The 19,836-nt window shown below is 41.4% G+C and overlaps 1 protein-coding gene across 1 annotated transcript; it reads right to left on the bottom strand.

Moving 5' to 3' along the window:
- Positions 1-19,057: 19,057 nt before the first annotated feature.
- Positions 19,058-19,543, bottom strand: LOC138885693 (uncharacterized). Its single transcript, XM_070166670.1, has one exon. It carries the CDS (start codon positions 19,541-19,543, stop codon positions 19,058-19,060), a length of 486 nt encoding a protein of 161 aa, XP_070022771.1.
- Between the last annotated feature and the right edge of the window lie 293 nt (positions 19,544-19,836).

Here is a 19,836-nt window from a genome sequence, read left to right as displayed (position 1 = left end):
ATGAGAATATAGACAGCAAATATATCAACCAATAAATATAACAAGGTGGAAATAATCCTTGCAAGAGATACCAAATTTATGTGAAAACCCTCTTTAATGTGAAGAGTAAGAACCACCCGATCAAAGCTCCACTAAGTCAACAAGAGAGTTACAAAAGTTCTTCAAATAGTTAAAATATTAATGCCAAATAAGAAGCAACAATAGCAATAAGGATAACAACTAAACAAGATAAGATTGGAAGAGAAAATCACTAGAAATGCATCTATTATTCACGACCTAAAATCTGGAGCTACAAGAGTCCAAATCATGCTCTGTCAGTTTCTAATTGAAGACCAATATGCTGAAAATAATTAGTTTCAAATTTCAGCTTGACCGAACAAGAAACGAAATGAACATCGAAGTTTGAAGTTGGTTGCTCAAGTTGATTTTTAAGCAGAAAAATCTGCACCCTCTTTATGTAATGTTCAAAGATCTGTTATTTTTCTCTCTCTTTTACTCCAAATCAGACCTAAACTTAGGTCTTTAAATGTCTTAGATATTAGTGGAGTTATGAGACATGAACTAGTCCAAAAAGGTATTTATTCGTCCACATAGGAAGAAAAAAATTCCCAAAACTCAACAATTCTTTCCCTCCTGATTATGTGGAGGAGACCGCTATCTCGACAATCAAGAAACATTCTTCAAACTTCCCTCTTAGTAAAAATTTCATGAACATATGGGAATCATTGTCATCTGTGTGAATCTCTGAGGTTCAAGAAAATCAGAATCCAACACATCTCGAATTCAATGGTATCTCACATCAATATGTTTAGATCTACCGTGAAATATAGAATTCTTACCAAGATGAATAGCACTTTAACTATCGCAATAAAGCACATACCTCTCTTGAGCAAAGCCAAGTTTTCCAAAAATCTCTTCATCTAGAGAAACTTTTTATAAGCTTCAACATCAATAAGCTCAGCTTCTGCAGTAGAAAGAGCAACATATTTTTGCAACTTAGATTGCCAAGATACAGCTACTCCTACAATATTAGCAAAGTAGCCTAAAGTAGACTTGTGAATATCAACATCATCAGTCATATCTGTCACAACCCGAAATCCCCTATCGGAGGATTGTGAAGGCGCCTAACATCCAGTTTCTAGGCAATCTAACATTAGTACATAATTAGTCCTTTTAAAACCAATTTTTAAGAAATTTAATAAGAAATAAAGCTGTAAAAATTTAAAATAGATATAAAAACTTGAAACATTGACTAATCAAATCCCGAAATCTGGTGCTACAAGTACACGAGTATACTAGAAGTACAACAATCAAATGTCTGAATGAAAATATCAATATTTGAAACAAAAAAGAAAAGTAGAACTAGATAGGGAAGGGGACTCCAGGGCTGCTATCGCCGCACAACTATACCTTAAGTCTCCATGAAAGAAAGCTAATATGAGTGAGCCTCCACTAGCTGCTGCTGGGATCAACACCAAAATCTGCACAACAAGTGCAGAAGTGTAGCATGAGTACAACCGACTCTATATACTCAGTAAATATCAAGTCTAACCTCGACGAAGTAGTAGCGAGGTTATTACAAGGCACTCACATTAAACCTGAACGAATATAAAGGAAATAATAGCAGAAATTGATAAAATAATAATTTAACATTAAACTAGAACTGAGAATTCATAACACAGGGGCCCATAATAGTACTTATTCTCAACCTTTCAATTCAACACGGATATAGTAATAATGTTTAAGCACAATAAATTATGTCTTCTCTGTTGCAGCGCGCAACCCGATCCACAATATATATAAATAACAAGTCTTCTCCATTGTGGTGCTCAACACGATACAAAAATATATAAATAACAAGTCTTTTCCGTTGTGGCAAGTAATCCGATCCGTAAATATAAACAAATACCATTGTGGCATGCAACTTGATCGCAAAATAGTAATACCAAAATATGGTGCGGCGTGTAACCCGATCCCACATAATAATACCAAATAATTGTTGTAGCGTTTAACCCGATCCCACACAATAATAATATAAATGACCATCTACAACCAACTACGGCGTAATCAATTAAAACGCAAAAAGGAATTATATAATTAAAGATATAAAGCGAGTAAAAGTAGCTATCTAATGAAACACGAGGTAAAAAGGCAAGTAAAGATAGTTAATAAATAAATATACGGATACATGGAAACAATAAACATTTAAGACATATTATAGATAACGGCATGAATTTATCACGTAAAGGCAAGTAGTAATTAAAATATTTAACAAGTAATAACATGGATCAAATAAAGGCATGAAATAATTAAAAATAATAAATAAATATTCCAACCTGCATGCTTAACCCGTGACTATGCATATACACTCATCACCTTAAATATATGCCGTCCCCACACATAAATCAAATAGCAAATAAGCCAATAAAGACTTAAATCCCTCAAGTTAAGGCTGACAACGATACTTACCTCTTTCTGCAATCAAATCAACTCTCAACCACGGCCTTTCCTTTAGAATTAGCCTCCAAACAAATCAAATCTTGCCAAATATAGTTCAAATAATTTAAAATAAGCTTTAGAATCTACCCACGAGTGAAAACGATTCAATATTTAATGAAATTGGAAAAAGCTAATGGGCCCGCTTAGTCAAAACCCAAGATTCGAACCAAAATACGATCATCCATCACTCCGAGCCGGATTACATGATTTGTTTCGAAATCCGACCTCAATTTGAGGTTTAAATCCGAATTTCATAAAATTCCTAATCTTTACTCAAAATCCCTAATTTATATCATGAAATTCATAGATTAAAGGTTAAAATTAATAGGCGATTATGCAAAATAAATCAAAACCTATTAAAGTTGGGATGAAAATCTCTTCAACATCCCCTCTATTCCGAGCTCTAGCATTCAAAAATAGGGAAGAATGATTAAATCCTGACTTTCAGCTTTTAAATAACTAGGCGTCAGGTGTTTTTCGCGTTCGTGAAGCAGCTGACGCGTTCGCGGAGAGCAGTGGCCAATTGGCCTTCACGTTCGTGAACTCCCTATCGCGTTTGCGAAGGCATCCCCAGCCAAGCTTCCGCGTTCGCGACCCGTTGGTCGCATTCGCAAAGAAGGAACACATGCCATCCCTCTCAGATCCCACAAGGCATTGCGTTCACGAGGGGTGAGTCGCGTCGCGAAGGGTAAGCCCCCCAATGCTTCACGTTCGTGACCTACCTCTCACATTCGCGAAGATTAACCAGCCCCAACCCAAATTTCACCCTTCCTAATCGCGAGAGAGACTTCACGATCGTGAAGCACTAGACACCAGAATCCAAAACTAGCAGTTCCTACAAGTAAAAAATGGTCTGGAACTAAGAAAAGATAATAAAGTCTAGAACAATAAAAATATAGGCAACAACTATATAAATCAATAAAATATAGCAACGCAAAAGTAATCAATGTAATAGACACCAAATTTACGTGAAAACCCTCTTCAATGAGAAGAGTAAAAATCACGGAATCAAAGCTCCAGTAAATCAACGAATTATAAACGTTTTCCTATAACGACCTGGTCTGTCATTTTAATTATTTTAGTCTCGTTCTCCTTATTTACTACTTTACATGTGCATATATGATATTATGTGACTTGCAGATTTGGTTGGTTTAGGTTCGAGGAGGTTTTGGAGTAAATTGGGACACTTGGTCCCACAGCTGGAAGCTTAAGTTGTATGAGTTGACCAAAGTTTTACTTTGGTGTATATGACTCCAAAATAGAGTCTTGATTGTTTCGATAGCTTTGTATGGTGATTTTGGACTTAGTCATATGTTTGGATTTGAATTTGAAGGTCTGTAGGTTGATTTGGTACTTTTTGACGAAAGTTGGAAAGTTGAAGGTTTAGAAGGTTGATAGTTTGACTGAGAGTTGTCTCTGACAATATTGTGTTCGAATTTTGATTCCGGTAGTTGGGATAAGTCCACTATGTCATTTGAGAGTTTCATTCTAAATTTGAGATCATTTCAAGTTGTTTAGGCTTGTTCGGCTTAAGTTTTCAATTTGAAAAGTTCATTAGTTTCCTTAGGTATGAATTGAGGTACGATTCACGATTTTGATGTCATATTGTTTGATTTGGGGCCTCGATCAGGTCCTTGTTATATTTTGGGATAGGTTGGTGTGATTGGATGGGGGACCCAGGTGTGTTTCAGATGGGTGCCAGACCACTTCTCCATGTTTTTGTGGTGCTGATTACTGATGCTTGGTTTCCTTCTTCGCGATCGCGAGAAGGCAGTCGCGATCACGTAGGGTATTTTTATAAGCAGGCGAGTTGTTTTTCGCATGAAGTTGTGATCACATTCGGGATGCTTTGGGAGGCAGTGACCTTAGCGATTGCGTGAAGGACAACGCATTCGCGTTGAAGGGAGGCTAGCTAGGGGCGTCAGGTTGTATGCCTTCGCGATCGCGAAAGGGTCATCCACATTTGTGTAAGGTAAGAAGTGTTGTGTATCGCATTCGCGGTTAGTGTTTCTTGTTTGTGTAAGGTTTTCTGGGTTAATGTGTGATCTTGCTTCGTAATTGCGATATTGGTCCCGCAATCGCGAAGGGTATGCCTGGGCAGACCATAGGTACTCTATTTTTCGAGGGTTTTAGTCATTTCAACATATTTTGAGTTGTAGATTTCGGATTTGGGCGATTTTGAAGGGGATTTTCATGATTTTAATTGTGGTAAGTATTTTGGACTCGGATTAGTTAAATCTTCATGATTCCAACCTTGGTTTTAGCATTTAATTGGTGAATTAAAGTAAAGAAATTGAGGATTTTAGTAAAAATATTTTTAAAGTTTAAAATGATGATTTGAGGGTCGATTTAAGGTCGGATTAGAATGAAACACGTATATATGGACTCGTATCAGAATATGTGTTTGGAACTTGTGAGTTTGGTCGGGTTCCGTGGTACGAGCTCGTGGTTGAGTTTTTGGGTTGACTATTAATTTTGGTTAGAGATCTTAGCTTTATCATTTGGAATCATTTCCTTTGGCTTTTATTGATGATATTAAGTTATTTTGGCTAGATTTGTGCCGTCCGGAAGTTGATTCACGTGGGAAGTGATTATTAGATGATTGATTTGGCTTGGTTGAGATAGGTATCTTACCTAAACTTGGTTGAGGCATTAGTTTCATGAGCTATTGGTGATAGTTACGTGCTATAGGTGGCGTACATGTGTGAGTATTGAGCCCATGATCGTGCACCGTGATATTATTCATACTCGGGTAGTGCTTAGGCTATAATATGACTTGACTTGATTGCTAAGCTTCATGCTAAGATGGTTCTCCTAGTTGTACCTCTTTTGTGAGCTATTTGTACAATATCTGAGGTTTATGTTGAGGTGACTTCCCTGATTGAACCTGATAATTGTTATTTCCATGATGTATTTGCCAGTTTGAGCTATGATAACACAATTTGCACATGCATAAACTTTAGCATGTCATTTATACCAGTCTAGGAGTGTGAAAGTTAATATTTATTAATCATGTACACATATTCTTGTATATCTTGTTTCTGTGTGATATGATCTGGACTAGTAGCCTGTGATCATGCTGGCCGAATTGTGATATTAAGCATGTGACAAAGCCGAGTGGATTGTGATTATTGGCACATGAGTTATCTATGTGGTTGATCTTATTGGAATGTGAGTTGTTTGTGTAGCATGTAAGTTGTCCATGCAGATCCAAATATTAAAATTATTGCATGTGAATTATATGTGTGGTTGATATTATTAGCACGCGAGTTATCCGTGTTGAAAGTGAGTTGTTTATGCAGCGTGTGGATAAGGATACATCCCCCTTAGGTCACCCTCTCATGTTCCTTCTTGATAGTGTACACGCAGATATTGAGGAAAATTGATCAATGGTTGGTACTGATATAGAAAGTTTGAGAAAAAGCTGGCCAGTATTTGATTTGGTTGTTGCATTTCATCTTTATTTGCAATTTCCTTGACTGCTATCTGTTTTATTTGCATATCTTCTTTATATGCTAGATTTGACTGAGTAGAGTACGTTAAGTAATTGTGTGCACCAAGGTGGTTGTTTTTGTGATTCACGACTCGATTATATATATTATTATTCTATACTTGTTGGATTTATGAACTGTATAGGTAATTAGTGAGTATCATTTATAATTCTTGCTTCTATTACCTAGATGAGGTTAGTTATGATACTTGGTAAGTACATGAGGTTGGTTGTACTCAAACTACACTCTGCACTTAATTATCTAGATCCAGGTATCTTACGGAGTTAGGGCTAGCTGTGAGGTGTTGCTGTGAGCATTTTGGAGAGACGAAGTAGAGTTGTATCCCGACTGCAGTCTTGGCATCACTTTTCCTTTTGTACTATTATTTTCATTAAGATAGTATCATTATCTATTTTTCAGACTTGTACTTTTGATAGAGCTCATGACACTGTATTACGAGTACTGTGAGTTATTGTATTTTGACGTAGTTGTTCATGTTATTGGCATTAGACTTGTAATATTTCATTGTTATTTCTGTTATTATGTTCTATTGTTGTTATGTTAGCTTTCATATCAAGTGAGTTAGGCGCTATCATGACCGGTTTGTAGTTTTGGGTCGTGACATTTCTAAATAGCTACAATATTAATGTCAAATATATAGCAACAATTGTAACAAGGATAACAACCAAACAAGAGAAGATATAAAGAGAAAATCACCAAAAATGCAGCTATTGTTTAGGACCCAAAATTTGGAGCTACAAGACTTCAAATCATGCTCTGTCAAATTCTAATTGAAGATCATGATGCTGATAACACTTAGTTCAAATTTCAGCTAGACCGAACAAGAAATATAACGAAAATTAAAGTCAGAGAGTGGCTGCTCAAGCTAATTTTTCAGCTTCTCTCTCTGTCTATTTAATGTTCAAAGGGCTTCTATTTTTCTCTCTTTTACATTCCAAATCAGATCTAAACATAGTTCTATAAAATAGCTTAGATATTAGTTGGATTATCCGACATGAGTTGGTCAAAAGAGTAATTATTTATGTAAAAAGTTTATTGTATATGGCGAATTTGGGGGCCCGATTTCCACGTCATAGGGCCGTCTCGCGGTCATGCCCCTCGAAGCTCGAAGTCAAGGTCGAGACTTACCCTCGGGGGTCGTCAGATACCAACCCAAAGGATATCACATTCCGACAACTATTGCGGGCTACAACATGCAAGAGGGTAGTTCACAAGGCACACGACTTAATTCGACAAAGCTGGCCTATCCGGGGCCTATTTCAAGATGTCACGTCCAGCCACCCTATCTCCACGCCTTCATGGTTAACACGTTATGTACTATGATGGATTTCCCTCCTATATAAAGGGGATCCCCATCACTTTGTAACGGGTTGGCTGATGTTGCTCCAACTATTTCTCCACAAGATCAATAATCTCTCTCTCTCTCTCTCTCTTTCTCTCCAACTTGCTCGTTCTTACTAGCTCGAAGACACTTTAGCATTTACCACTCTCACACTTGTTCTTCATTTATTGCTTGGTATTGGCCATATAGAGCCTTGTTCAATCATATCTTAACTGTTATCTCATTCCCAACTACCCCCGATAGCTCGAGATTGAGACCAGGTATCGACCCCGAGGTCCTCCATCGACCAGTCCGAAGCCAGATGAGTAAGCCCCTCAGTTAGATTACTACCTTGTTTAGCTTGCATTTCATTGTTAAACTTCATATTCCTAGCATCATCTGCTCATAAAACTAGCATAAAAATAGATCACGTATTTTTAGAATTTCATTTACAAATTTAATTGTTGTTACTATTTTCACGGTAAACAGTTTGACGCCACCGTGGGGCTAAAAATAATAGTGATTATTTTCTTGCTGGTTCCATCACAAAAATGCAAGTTATCTTTCACACTTTTCTTGCCCAAGATCTCTTGATTTCAGGTCGAAAGGTCCGACTCGGTAAACGGGGTTAAGAATGACTACCTCAAAAACAACAGAGAAAAGGACATGACCATCCTAGAGGCCAATACACCACCGGATTCAACCCGGATGAAAGGGAAGGTCCTCCAACAGAACATCTACATGATTATTGGGGGAACCACTGCTCCCCAAGTACCCATGTTCAAACGAACGAGAACGTCCGCTACGAAAGAAGGACCAACCCGAGAACGTGTACACGAAGATACCCTCATATTCAGCGAGGAGGACCTCAAGACTATGATGGGATCGCACAATGACATGCTAGTGATCTCGTTTCTCTTAAACAACACCAGGGTAAAGCGCGTGCTCATGGATCCAGGCAGCTCGGCCAACATAATCAGCTCGGAAGTAGTAGAACAACTGGGGTTACTCAATCAAGTCGTTACCATCCCTCGAATCCTCCACAGCTTCAACGTGATCGGCGAAGTAACAAAAGGAGAGATTACCCTCCCGATCAACACGTTTGGCGCAATCCAAAACATCGAGTTCTAGGTCATCGACAACAACAAGAGATACAATGCCTTACTCGGCAGGCCTTGGATACAGAACATGAGGGCAGTGCCCTCAACCTTGCACCTGGTGATAAGGTTTCCCACGAGGGATGGCATCACGACCATACATGGAGACCAGCGAGCATCGATGAAATGTTTGCGGTCCACCATAAGGCGCCAACCCTCACATGCCCAGTCTCGGACGAGGAGGGAAGCGTGTAGACCCCCAAAGACGAGGAGGAAGACTTCTTCGCCCTCCAAACTTTTGTCACCCCTGAGGAGTCTGATACGACCAGATCAACAGTCGAAGAACTGGAGCAGGCCGTGTTGATCGAGCACCTCCCGGATCGCAAGGTATACCTGGGGATGGGGCTGACCCCCGAACTCAGGATAGGGTTTATTCAATTTCTTAGTAACAATATCGACTGTTTTGCTTGGTCCCACCTAGATATGACAGGAATCCCACCAGAAATAACCTCCCACAGGCTAAGCGTTGATCCCAAATTCAAACCCGTAAACGCAGTCTGAGGTAAAACATGCCTTCATCAAAGAGGAAGTAGTGAAACTTCATATAATCGGATCCATTAGGGAGGTAAAGTATCCCGAATGTCTAGCTAACATAGTAGTAGTGCCAAAAAGGGGAACAAGCTAAGAATGTGCGTAGATTATAAATATTTGAGTAAGCATGCCCTAAAGATTCCTTCCCGTTGCCTAATATCGATCGCCTGATCGATGCTACGGCCGGCCACAAGACCCTCACTTTTCTCGATGCCTACTGGGGGTATAATCAAATCCAGATAAACCCCAAGGACAGGGAAAAGACACGAAGTATGGTACATATTGCTATAACGTAATGCCCTTCGGGCTAAAAAATGCGGAAGCAACATACCAGTGCCTGGTTAGTAAAATGTTTGAGCATCAAGTAGGCAAATCAATGGAAGTATATATTGATGATATGCTAGTCAAATCCCTCCACGTAGAGGACCATTTGATCCATTTGCAGGAAACTTTCAACATCCTTAGAAGCTATAACATGAAGCTCAACCCCGAGAAGTGTGCCTTCAGAGTAGGCTCGGGCAAATTTCCAGGCTTCATAGTTTCAAACAGGGGGATCGAGATCAAACCCAACAAAATAAAATCCATCGAAGAGATTACGGTGGTGAACAATGTAAAATCCATCCAACGGTTGACAAGGTGGATAGCGGTCCTGGGCAGATTCATATCAAGATCATCGAATAAAAGCCACCATTTCTTCTCCCTACTCAAAAGAAAGAGTAGCTTCGAATGGACTCCAAAAGGCCAACACGCCCTAGAATAACTAAAACAGTACCTGACTAGCCTGCCTTTGTTGCACATGCCCAAGGAGGATGAAACTCTATACCTATACCTGGCGGTGTCCGAAATAGCGGTAAGCAGCATACTGGTTTGAGAAGAGCAAGGTACACAATTTTCTGTTAATTATGTAAGCCGAACCTTGGGGGACGCCGAAACCCGATATCCATACCTGGAAAAATTGGCTCTTGCACTGATAAGTGCCTCGCGCAAGCTGAAGCCTTACTTTAAGTGTCACCATATCTGTGTACTGTCAACTTATCCCCTCCGAAGCATACTGCACAAACCTGAGTTATTGGGTCGATTGGCCAAATGGGCCATTGAGCTCGGAGGGTATGATATGAGTATCAACCTTGGACGACCATCAAGTCCCAAATCTTGGCGGACTTCGTCGCCGAATTCTCACCATCCCACGTGCCCAATTTATTAAAATCAAGCACATTCTCTGGGGTATGGACCCTGTTCACAGACGATGCCGCAAACATACGAGGATCCGGGATCGGTATAATCCTAAAGACGCCTATCGGCAGCACAATCAGACAATCCATCAAAACCGCAAAACTAACTAACAATGAAGCCGAGTATGAGGCTATGATTGCAGGCTTAGAATTGGCCAAAAGTTTGGGAGCCGAGACCATCGAGGCAAAATGCGATTCTCTCCTCGTAGTAAGCCAAGTGAACGGAAGCTACGAAGCCCAAGAGGATAGGATGCAAAGGTATTTGGACAAAATCTAAATCAAATTACGTCATTTCAAAGAATGAACCTTAGTCCATGTACCTCGAGAGCAGAACAGCGAGGCCGATGCCCTTGCAAACCTGGGATCTTCTACTGAATAAGAAGACCTACTCCCCGGAGCTGTGGTCCAATTGTTCAAATATGTGGTCGAGGAAGGTCACTCGGAGATTAACTTTATCAGCCTAACATGGAATTGGAGAAATAAATATATTGTTTATCTTAAGGACGGTAAGTTACCCGCAGATCCAAAACAATCGAGGGCCCTACGAACCAAAGCAACCCGATTCTCACTCGACGAAAATAGGGCACTGTACAGGAGAACTTTCGATGGCCCCCTGGCGGTATGCTTGGGACTGGGAGACACATATTATGTGCTCTGAGAAATCCACGAGTACATCTGCAGAAATAATTCCAAAGCCGATTTTTTAGTCTGAAAAGTGATCAGGGTGGGCTACTATTGGGACAACATGGAAAAAGACACCAGGGAATTCGTTTGAAAATGCAAGCAGTGTCAGAGGTTCGCTCGCATGATCCACCAGCCCGGCGAGCAACTACATTCCGTTTTATCACCATGGCCATTCATGAAATAGGGAATGGACATTGTCGGTCCTTTACCGACGGCGCCAGGTAAGGCTAGATTCATTCTGTTTGTGACTGACTACTTTTCAAAATGGGTGGAAGCGCAGGCCTTCTAGAAAATAAGAGAGAAGGAAGTCATCAATTTCATATGGGATCACATCATATGCCTGTTTGGGATCCCGTCAGAAATAATATGCGATAATGGGAGGCAGTTCATCGGGAGCAAGGTAACACAGTTCCTTGAAGACAATAAAATCAAGAGAATCCTGTCAACACCGTATCACCCCTGTGCAAACGCCAGGCCGAATCCACAAATAAAACCATTATTCAGAACTTAAAAAAGAAATTGGAGAGCGCGAAGGGAAAATGGAGAGAAACGCTGCCCGAGGTGTTGTGGGCATACCAGACAACTTCATAATTGAGCACCGGAGAAATACACTTCTTTCTAGTATATGGCACCAAAGCACTGATACCAGTGGAAGTCGGGGAACCAAGCGCCAGATTCCAGCACGCTAATGAGGGCTCGAACAATGAGGCTATGACAAAGGCCCTCGAGCTGCTCGACGAAAGACGGGAAGTTTCGTTGGTTCGCATGGCTGCTCAGAAGCGGAATATTGAAAGATACTACTATAGAAGGACAAATCTTCGATATTTCGGGATCGGGAACTTGGTCTTAAGGAAGGTTACTCTTAACAATCGGAACACTAATGAAGGGAAGCTAGGCCAAAATATGTAGGGGCCATACTGTATCCTCGGGATAGTAGGCAAAGGATTCTATAAGCTTGGCATCATGGAGGGCGAACAACTTTCGAGCAACTGGAATGTATCGATGCTTAAGCGGTATTACAGTTAGGGTATCCGATTGCAAAATCCCATAAATATCCTCAAGCAGACGTCACACTCTTTTCCTTCGACCGATTTTTTCATCCCGACACGGGTTTTTTTGGCAAGGTTTTTAACTAGGCAGCTTTCACGCATTTCCCGAGAAACAACAAACGAGGTTCCAATAGAAAATGATGTACCAGGCCAAACGGTCAAACGAACCGTATACGCCTGAGCCGGGCTTACAACAACCCAACAACATGTATTTATGCCAAGCAATTAAAGAATATCTTTTCAACATCTCATACTCCAGAAAAGGGAATTTCAGCATACTCATGGCAAGGGTCCCTCAACCAAATGCGTCCCGAAGTACTCGGAGACTTAGCATCAACGATTTGACACCCGCACGACCCCCAGGTCGGAACTTCGGGGTCATAAGGCCCCAACGAGGCAATTCTGAGCTCACGAATAACGGCCTTCGAGCCTAAACAAACTCGATGACTCGGAGACTGTCGTTAATCACCATACACTGGAAAAATCGAGGCCACAAAAACCCCGAGAGGGCAGACTCAGTATAAACGGATCTATTCTGTATAGCAACAAAAAACTGTAAGACCTCAACAGGCATGAAAATTTTGTAAGACCTTACTACAGGCGTAAAACTCAATCCCGAAGTTTAGGCTATACGTCGCATTTGTAAGAATTCCGAAAGGGCATACCCTTGGTGTAGACGCCTAAACTATCACTCAATATCAAAAATGGCTTCGGCCAAACACATATGACTACGGTAAAAATGGTTGCTCCAGCCAAATTAACGTGACTTGGGGACGCCCGACTATCACTAACAAAATCACAGGCCATTACTTCGAATATACTTTGAAAAGAATCGGTTAAAATAGGCTTCCCTCAACAGGCAAAACAAGCTTCGACCATGTCAGCTCCAAATCACAAGGCTTCGAGCTACTCAACCTACGAGGTAAGAACCTTCTGAGTTACTCGAACATTGCCGCTAATGACTTGAAATCGATGTTCTTCCAGAACCGACGACGTGTCAGGCAAAATCATTCCAAAAAGACCTTAACGAGAGGAAAACAAAGCCTACAAAATGCCCACGGCCAAAAGCGTAAGAGCTATTATCGCCAGCCAAATGAGCCTCCGGGCTTCATACTGAAAGGTCGCAATGACCAAACAGCGTAAGAGCCATTGTCGCCAGCTTAAAAATTGAAAACTTGAGGATTAAAATGACCTTGAGTCGTAACCTAATTCGGAGACCGGATCCAAAATAGTTAACTACAATATGCCTAAAGGCACAACATAAGTGCCATTATCGCCAGCCAAACAAGCCTCCGGGCCATACACTCAAAAGTCACTTCGACCCGAGGCACAAGAGCCCTCGTCATGCACCTATACGGGCACAAACAATCTTGAGGGTCAATTGAAGCTCGAGTCGCAACACGACTCGGAGACTGAACCCAAAAAAAAGCGAAATACAAATGCCCAAGAGCAAGGGATAATAACTATCATCACCCGGCCATACATGAATAGGGGATTAAAGATCGAGTAGGCTCGAGACAAAACTCGGCCCGGAGACTCGACACAAAATGGTTGGGCAAAATCGAAAGGATTCTCACGGCAGTTTACACTGAAGGCCGCATCGACCAGCCGCATGACAACTCCCGAGCCGGCTTAAACGGGCCACAAAGTTGTATTGCGGGTCTAAGGTTCTATCGCCAATCCTTACTGAATTCAAAGCAGAAAGGGGAATAAGGGAAAACGAAGCCGATTCTCTTTATACATATGCCAAAATAAAAAGTACTATATACAAACAGGGAGATCAACAGGAAAAAACAACAAAGATCTTAATCTACTACCAAATCGGCATCCTAAACAGCTCCCCAAGGGTTGCACCCAAGCGATTACGAGCCTCCTGACGGCCCCTTCTCAATGGTGTCCTCTCTCTCCGGGGATCCACCCTCATTTTTAACACCGCTCGAGCTAACTTCAAATGCGACCTCGATGGTCTACCTTCGGGAACGCGGCCAGGCACGATCCGCGGCTCGAGGTAAAGTCGGGCCAGCCCCCTCAAACATCCTCTCAATGCAAGAATCTACAACAACTGCTCCTCCCCCATGCAAAGATACAAGCGCCTCGGCCGCAGCTTTGATCCGAACCAATAAAGCCACTAGCTCGGAATGGAGGCTCTCATACTTGCCACTATCCTTCTTTACGTCCTAGAGCTGACGCTCGATCAAGGTGACTTTCCCCCTACAGTTGTCCCTCTCAGAAGCCACTTCGCTCACGTGCCGACTAAGCTTAGAGATTTCAGCATCTCTGGCCCGAAGCTCCCCTCTCAGCAGGGCGTTCTCCTTCTAAAACTACACAAAGCGAGGACTGAGGAGTTAAAGCTATGGAATCTCACAAGAGCTCAAATAATAGTAAAAACAGGGGATGAATAACCTGCTCGGTAAAATAGGCTTTCTCGCGTTCGCGACGGTTCACCTCATCCTGATATTGGGCGAAAGCCTGGTCTTAAAGCACTTTGGCTTGAAACCATATAAAAAAGTTAGGAGAATGAAGGCTGAAGCAGCCCAAAGTGGCGGACAAGGCTAGCAGAAGTTACCCGCACACAAAGTCTGCCCATCTCACCAAAGATGAACGAAGCATCGACCTCAGAAATACCCTCAAGAATGATCACCGGCCTCTCGAGTGCTTTTCCTCCTTTGATCAGCTCTCCCGCTATAGAAGGCTCCTTCCGATGCCCATCTAGCACTTCGTAAGATAGAAGGATCTCCCCTAGAGGAGAATCGACAACAATCAACGGGCTAACAAGGTCAGCTAAAATCTCCATCTCTTGCTCACCCTGGGTAGCGGATCAAGGCCCCTTCGGACTACCGACCAAGGGAATCTCTGCTCGAGGAGAACTCTGGCCATCTACCAATTCTAGGGAGGTTCTCGATGCCCCATCCATTGCCTCACAACCGTGAATCTGGGCCACGCCAACATTAGATTCCTATCCGGAAGCATCCATCCTTATGGCCCGAGGATCAATCGAGCTCAAATACTCTTCGGGGGATGCCGGGAAACTGCTTTCTCCCTAACTTTTAGCACGGGGGTTCCCCGTCGCCCTGGAGGTTGGAACCATTGGGTCAACCTTGGAATCCTCCACCTCGACCCTCTTGGGCTATGGTGGCCCAACTGATAGACTCTCATGCCTTTTCTTCTCCTAGCCAAGTACCAGAACGTCCCCTCCAGCAGACAGTGCCTCCCTTATTAGTGGGATTTATCCCAGACCTACATAGATGCAGAGGTTAAATACACATGATGGAGAAAGCTACTAACAACAAACTACATCAAAACGCTCAGATGCATCGAGGCTCGAGGCTCACTATGATCTTTGGCTTCCCATCGAGCTTAGGATAAATCTCCCCACGCTCGATCGATATACGGGCAGACTGAGTACAAATGACTAATCCAACCCTAGAGATCCGACACTGCGCCAAGGTAAATTGTTACGGCTAAAACGACAAGAAAAGAAGAGTTAGACGCATAGAGAGAAATCACCAAAAAGGGCAAAGATACCACGTTTACTTATGCTCGGTGTTCCACTTCTCAGGGAAAGACATCTTTTCCACTGGTATCAGGTCAGACGTCCTCACTCGGACGAATCGGCTTAACCATCCATCATCCCCGAACTCTTTGGTGCAGGCAAAAAAGGATCTCGAGTCTCGACAATGAAGCTTGATTAAGCCCCCGCGAAGAAGACGGGGACTATACATCCGGATTAGATGGTTTAGAGTAAAGGGGATTCCTTCTATCATGCTCGAGTAATGCCTGATCATATCGGAAGCGAGGATGGACCCACTGGCCCTAAGGTGAATGGGTAGGTGGACACGCTTAGAAAGCCGACTCTATAAGCTATAATATCTTGCTCCTAATCGGGAATCTACACGAGCATGGTGTCACGCCCCAAAAACCAAGGGGCTCTACCGGCGCTCGACCGGGTAACCCCAGTCAAGCGGACCTGGGTGCCTTTCCTATCCCACATGTTACCCCCCGTTTTGATTATCCGTTAACCAAGTGAAATAGCCATTTATGATTTAAACACATTCTTACGAGATTTACATAATAAACATGGTTACTTAGCGTGGTTTACAAGTTACACTGCCCAAATACAAAATACATAAGTACATAACCCACATTTCTTGTCTACGGAGCCTCTAGGGATACAAAAGAGTTTTACAATACCTGCCGGTAACAAGGCTCCGGCTATACCTTACGCAAATATCAAAATAACATTTTCGGGAGGAAAAGCGGCATGAGCTACACAGGACCCCGAGAGGAAAAAGGGGCTCACCAATACACCTGACGGAAAGTGAAGGAGTGCTATTGTTGGTGGACTGGAGTACCTGCTATAGAACCACCTACAATCATAACACGAATGTAGCGCCCCTGGCAAAGGGGACTTCAGTACATTTAAATTGTACTGGTATGTATGAACAAACTTTACCCCAAGTAAAATCAAGAAATACACAGGTAACAAATAGTAATAGAATCAATAATCCAATGCACATGAAAGGAACAACCAAATCCAAATAAGTTCCACAATCTCTCCATTTCCCCTTTCAACATTATTTCATCACATCAATGGTTTTACAACTTTCACATATTTTCACTTCAATAGTGATTTTGATCACTTTTTCACCCTTATTACCATGGCCACCCTTATCACCACAACCCACACCTTATAACTTCATGTTGCGGCGCGCAACCCGATCCCACCGGAGAATAAAATTTCACACGACAACAATAATAATTCACAAAGAATTTTCATAACATCAATACCATTTCCATCATATGCAACAACCCGTATACAATTTAAGCCACAACGATAATTGCCCGCGACAAGTCATGTATGATATTACCACAACTGTTTCAATTGCATCAATTACGATTTCTTTCCATCATTTTTACACAGTTCTTACCACATGAACACATTGACACGCACACACACTTGGTTTGTTGCCATTTACTTACACCATTATATCGCGAGACTCAACCAACAACATTCAAAGCATATTAATCACAAGAATCATCATTTCAAGGAAGCACAAGTTCATATCAACAATTCATATATTTGGGCCCAAGACACCATAGATGTCACCAAGCGGTAATTCATTTACAATGTGTTGTCGTAATCGTTCAACTCATTTACGTCATTTTACTATACAATCTTTCATTACTTACCACGCAGGGTTTTAGCCATTATACACATTCCCACATTTGGACATATTAACGTTCTTTTATTCGTTAACACATACTCCCATATCGTCATCTTCAAGCATTTACAAGCTTAGCACATAATAAGGTAGGCACATCATATCTCTTTTCACAATCACATATAACACGGTTGTGTGGAAATCAACTAAGACAATCAATACACATATTTTCATACAAGGTACACATACTGTATGCTCGTCACAACAGGGGGATTCTACAAGAGTTAAAGTTAGCCATACATACCTCAAAGAGCTTTTCCTTAAGTTACTACAATGTTTCGGAAATTCTAACAATGCCAATCTACTTCGAGACATAACAAAATTGAACACAAATTAGGAAGATATTCATAATTCTAGCTCATTTGAGAATTTTATCAAACACCATATGTGCGTTAAATCTTTATGGTCCTTTTATAGAGGATTTTATCAACCCACATCCCATACTTTATCATCTTTAGCTCAACAATGTTTCTACAACTTTGACAACACATGCAAGCAAGATAACAACTCCAATACCCACAAACATTCTTTATAATTACCCATCTTTAGCTAAATTTGAAATTAAAGGTTATGGTATAGAATCTTACCTCAAGGATGAAGGCGTAGTATGGTTTTCCTTTTTAATCCTTTAAGATTTGAGCAAGAGTTGTAGAAGAATTGATGAGGGATACTTTCTCACTCTAGGGCACTCTCTCACTCTAAAAGTATCTGATTTTTGCTCAAGATATGGTCCCTTGAATCTATTTGACGAAATGAGGTCATTTTATAACAAAAACCCCGATTTTTGCACAGCTGCGCCGCATGGGGTGCCGCATGGGGCTGCGTGGTAATGAAAAATGTGTTTAGAAACGAAACTGGAGGTGCTCTAATAATTTACACAGTTGTGCCGCATGGGGGGCGCGGTAGTGTTAAATTCTGCGCTGCTTTTGGTAATTTGGTCATAACATTTGGTAGGATTGGCGCAAATTCTGGTTGATAGGCGAGATTTTGATATTGGGGTCGGAATAGAATTCCGAGAGTTGCAGTAGCTTCATTTTGTCATTTGGGATGTGTGTGCAAACTTTCAGGCCATTCGGACGAGATTTGATAGACTTTTTGATCGAAAGCATAATTTAAGAGTTCTTGGAGTTCTTAGGCTTGAATACTATGTTAAATTGGTTATTTGATGTTAGGCTTGAGCGTTCCGAAGTTTTATTAGATAGGTTGTGCATCACACAAATCCTTATATACCTAGAGATATGATTGTCCAAAGTGAGGTCTTGTGCACACTCATTTGCAACTTTCGTCTCTTATGAAATTTTCCAACTTGGCTTAGACTTAGGCCTCTCCTTAGACCCCAATTCACTACTACTGTGACTTATACACTTATTAACATATCCAATTAATATCCATAATCTCCTTAATCCTCATTTGCACGCAAGATAAAATATTTGGCCTACCTTGGCACCACGAAATCTTAAATTACTAAGCAAAATTTTCTGGGGCTTTACATTCTCCCCCGCTTAAGATCATTCGTCCTCGAATGAGGATCAAGTTTCATTCATTATCCATCCTTATGTAACTTCCGCTTTTTCACATTATGAAATATATCATCAGCCCCGAAATTGGTTACTCCTTAAATTTTCGAAAATTTCGCCAGAGTTTCCTTTGTACTAGACCTATCCACCTGTCAGAGGGCCCCAGATACATATCCTAACAGCATATACATGTTTCATAGACATAACATAACTTGTACAACACCAACCATGGCCGCATAGGCAACATACATAGTCAAAATGGAATAGTTTAACATAGATCAAATCAAAAGATAAGAGTTTACAAGAACCAATTGCATGAAAGCTATTACATAACTATTCAAACAAATGTGGGTATTTCTTTCTCAATTCTTCCTCGGTTTCCCAGGTGGCTTTCTCAACCTGCTGGTTCCGCCATAACACTTTTACAGAGGCAATTTCCTTAGTTCTCAATTTTTGGACTTGCCTATCAAGAATGGCAACTAGAATTTCTTCATAAGATAGTTCTTCATTAACCTCAATAGCTTCAATCGGCACAATAACGGACGGATCTCCCACTACCCTCTTCAACATAGATACATGGAAGACCGGATGTACCAACGACATCTCAGGTGGCAGCTCGAGCTTGTATGCCACCTGACCGATCCTCTGAATGATTCTATACTGTCCGACATACCTCGAACTTAACTTCCCTTTATTCCCAAATCGTATGACTTCCTTCATGGGAGATACTTTCAAGAACACCCAATCATCTACTTGGAATTCCAATTCTCTTCGACGCACGTCTACATAGGATTTCTGACGACTCTGAGCAGTTTTCATCCTCTCTTGAATGACTTTAACTTTTCCAAAGCATGATGCACAATATTTGGCCCTAATAGTTCTGCTTTACCAACCTCGAACCACCCAATCGAAGATCTACACCTTCTTCCATACAATGCCTCAAATGGGGCCATCTAAATACTAGCGTGAAAGTTGTTATTGTAAGAAAACTCAACAAGCGGCAAATGGTCATCCCAACTACCTTTGAAAGCTACCACACAAACTTGCAACATATCTTCAAGCGCCTGAATAGTCCGCTCTACCTGACCGTCAGTGCTACAACCCATATCCAC

The sequence above is a fragment of the Nicotiana sylvestris genome, chromosome 2, assembly GCF_000393655.2.
Source record: "Nicotiana sylvestris chromosome 2, ASM39365v2, whole genome shotgun sequence".
Classification (NCBI taxonomy): Eukaryota; Viridiplantae; Streptophyta; class Magnoliopsida; order Solanales; family Solanaceae; genus Nicotiana; species Nicotiana sylvestris.
Note: the sequence above shows the minus strand (reverse complement) of the source record. Positions and strands in the feature narration are given on the sequence as shown.

Coding starts and splice junctions, on each gene's coding strand:
- LOC138885693 (XM_070166670.1), bottom strand. CDS start 19,543: ATGAAAACTGCTCAGAGTCGTCAGAAATCCTATGTAGACGTGCGTCGA.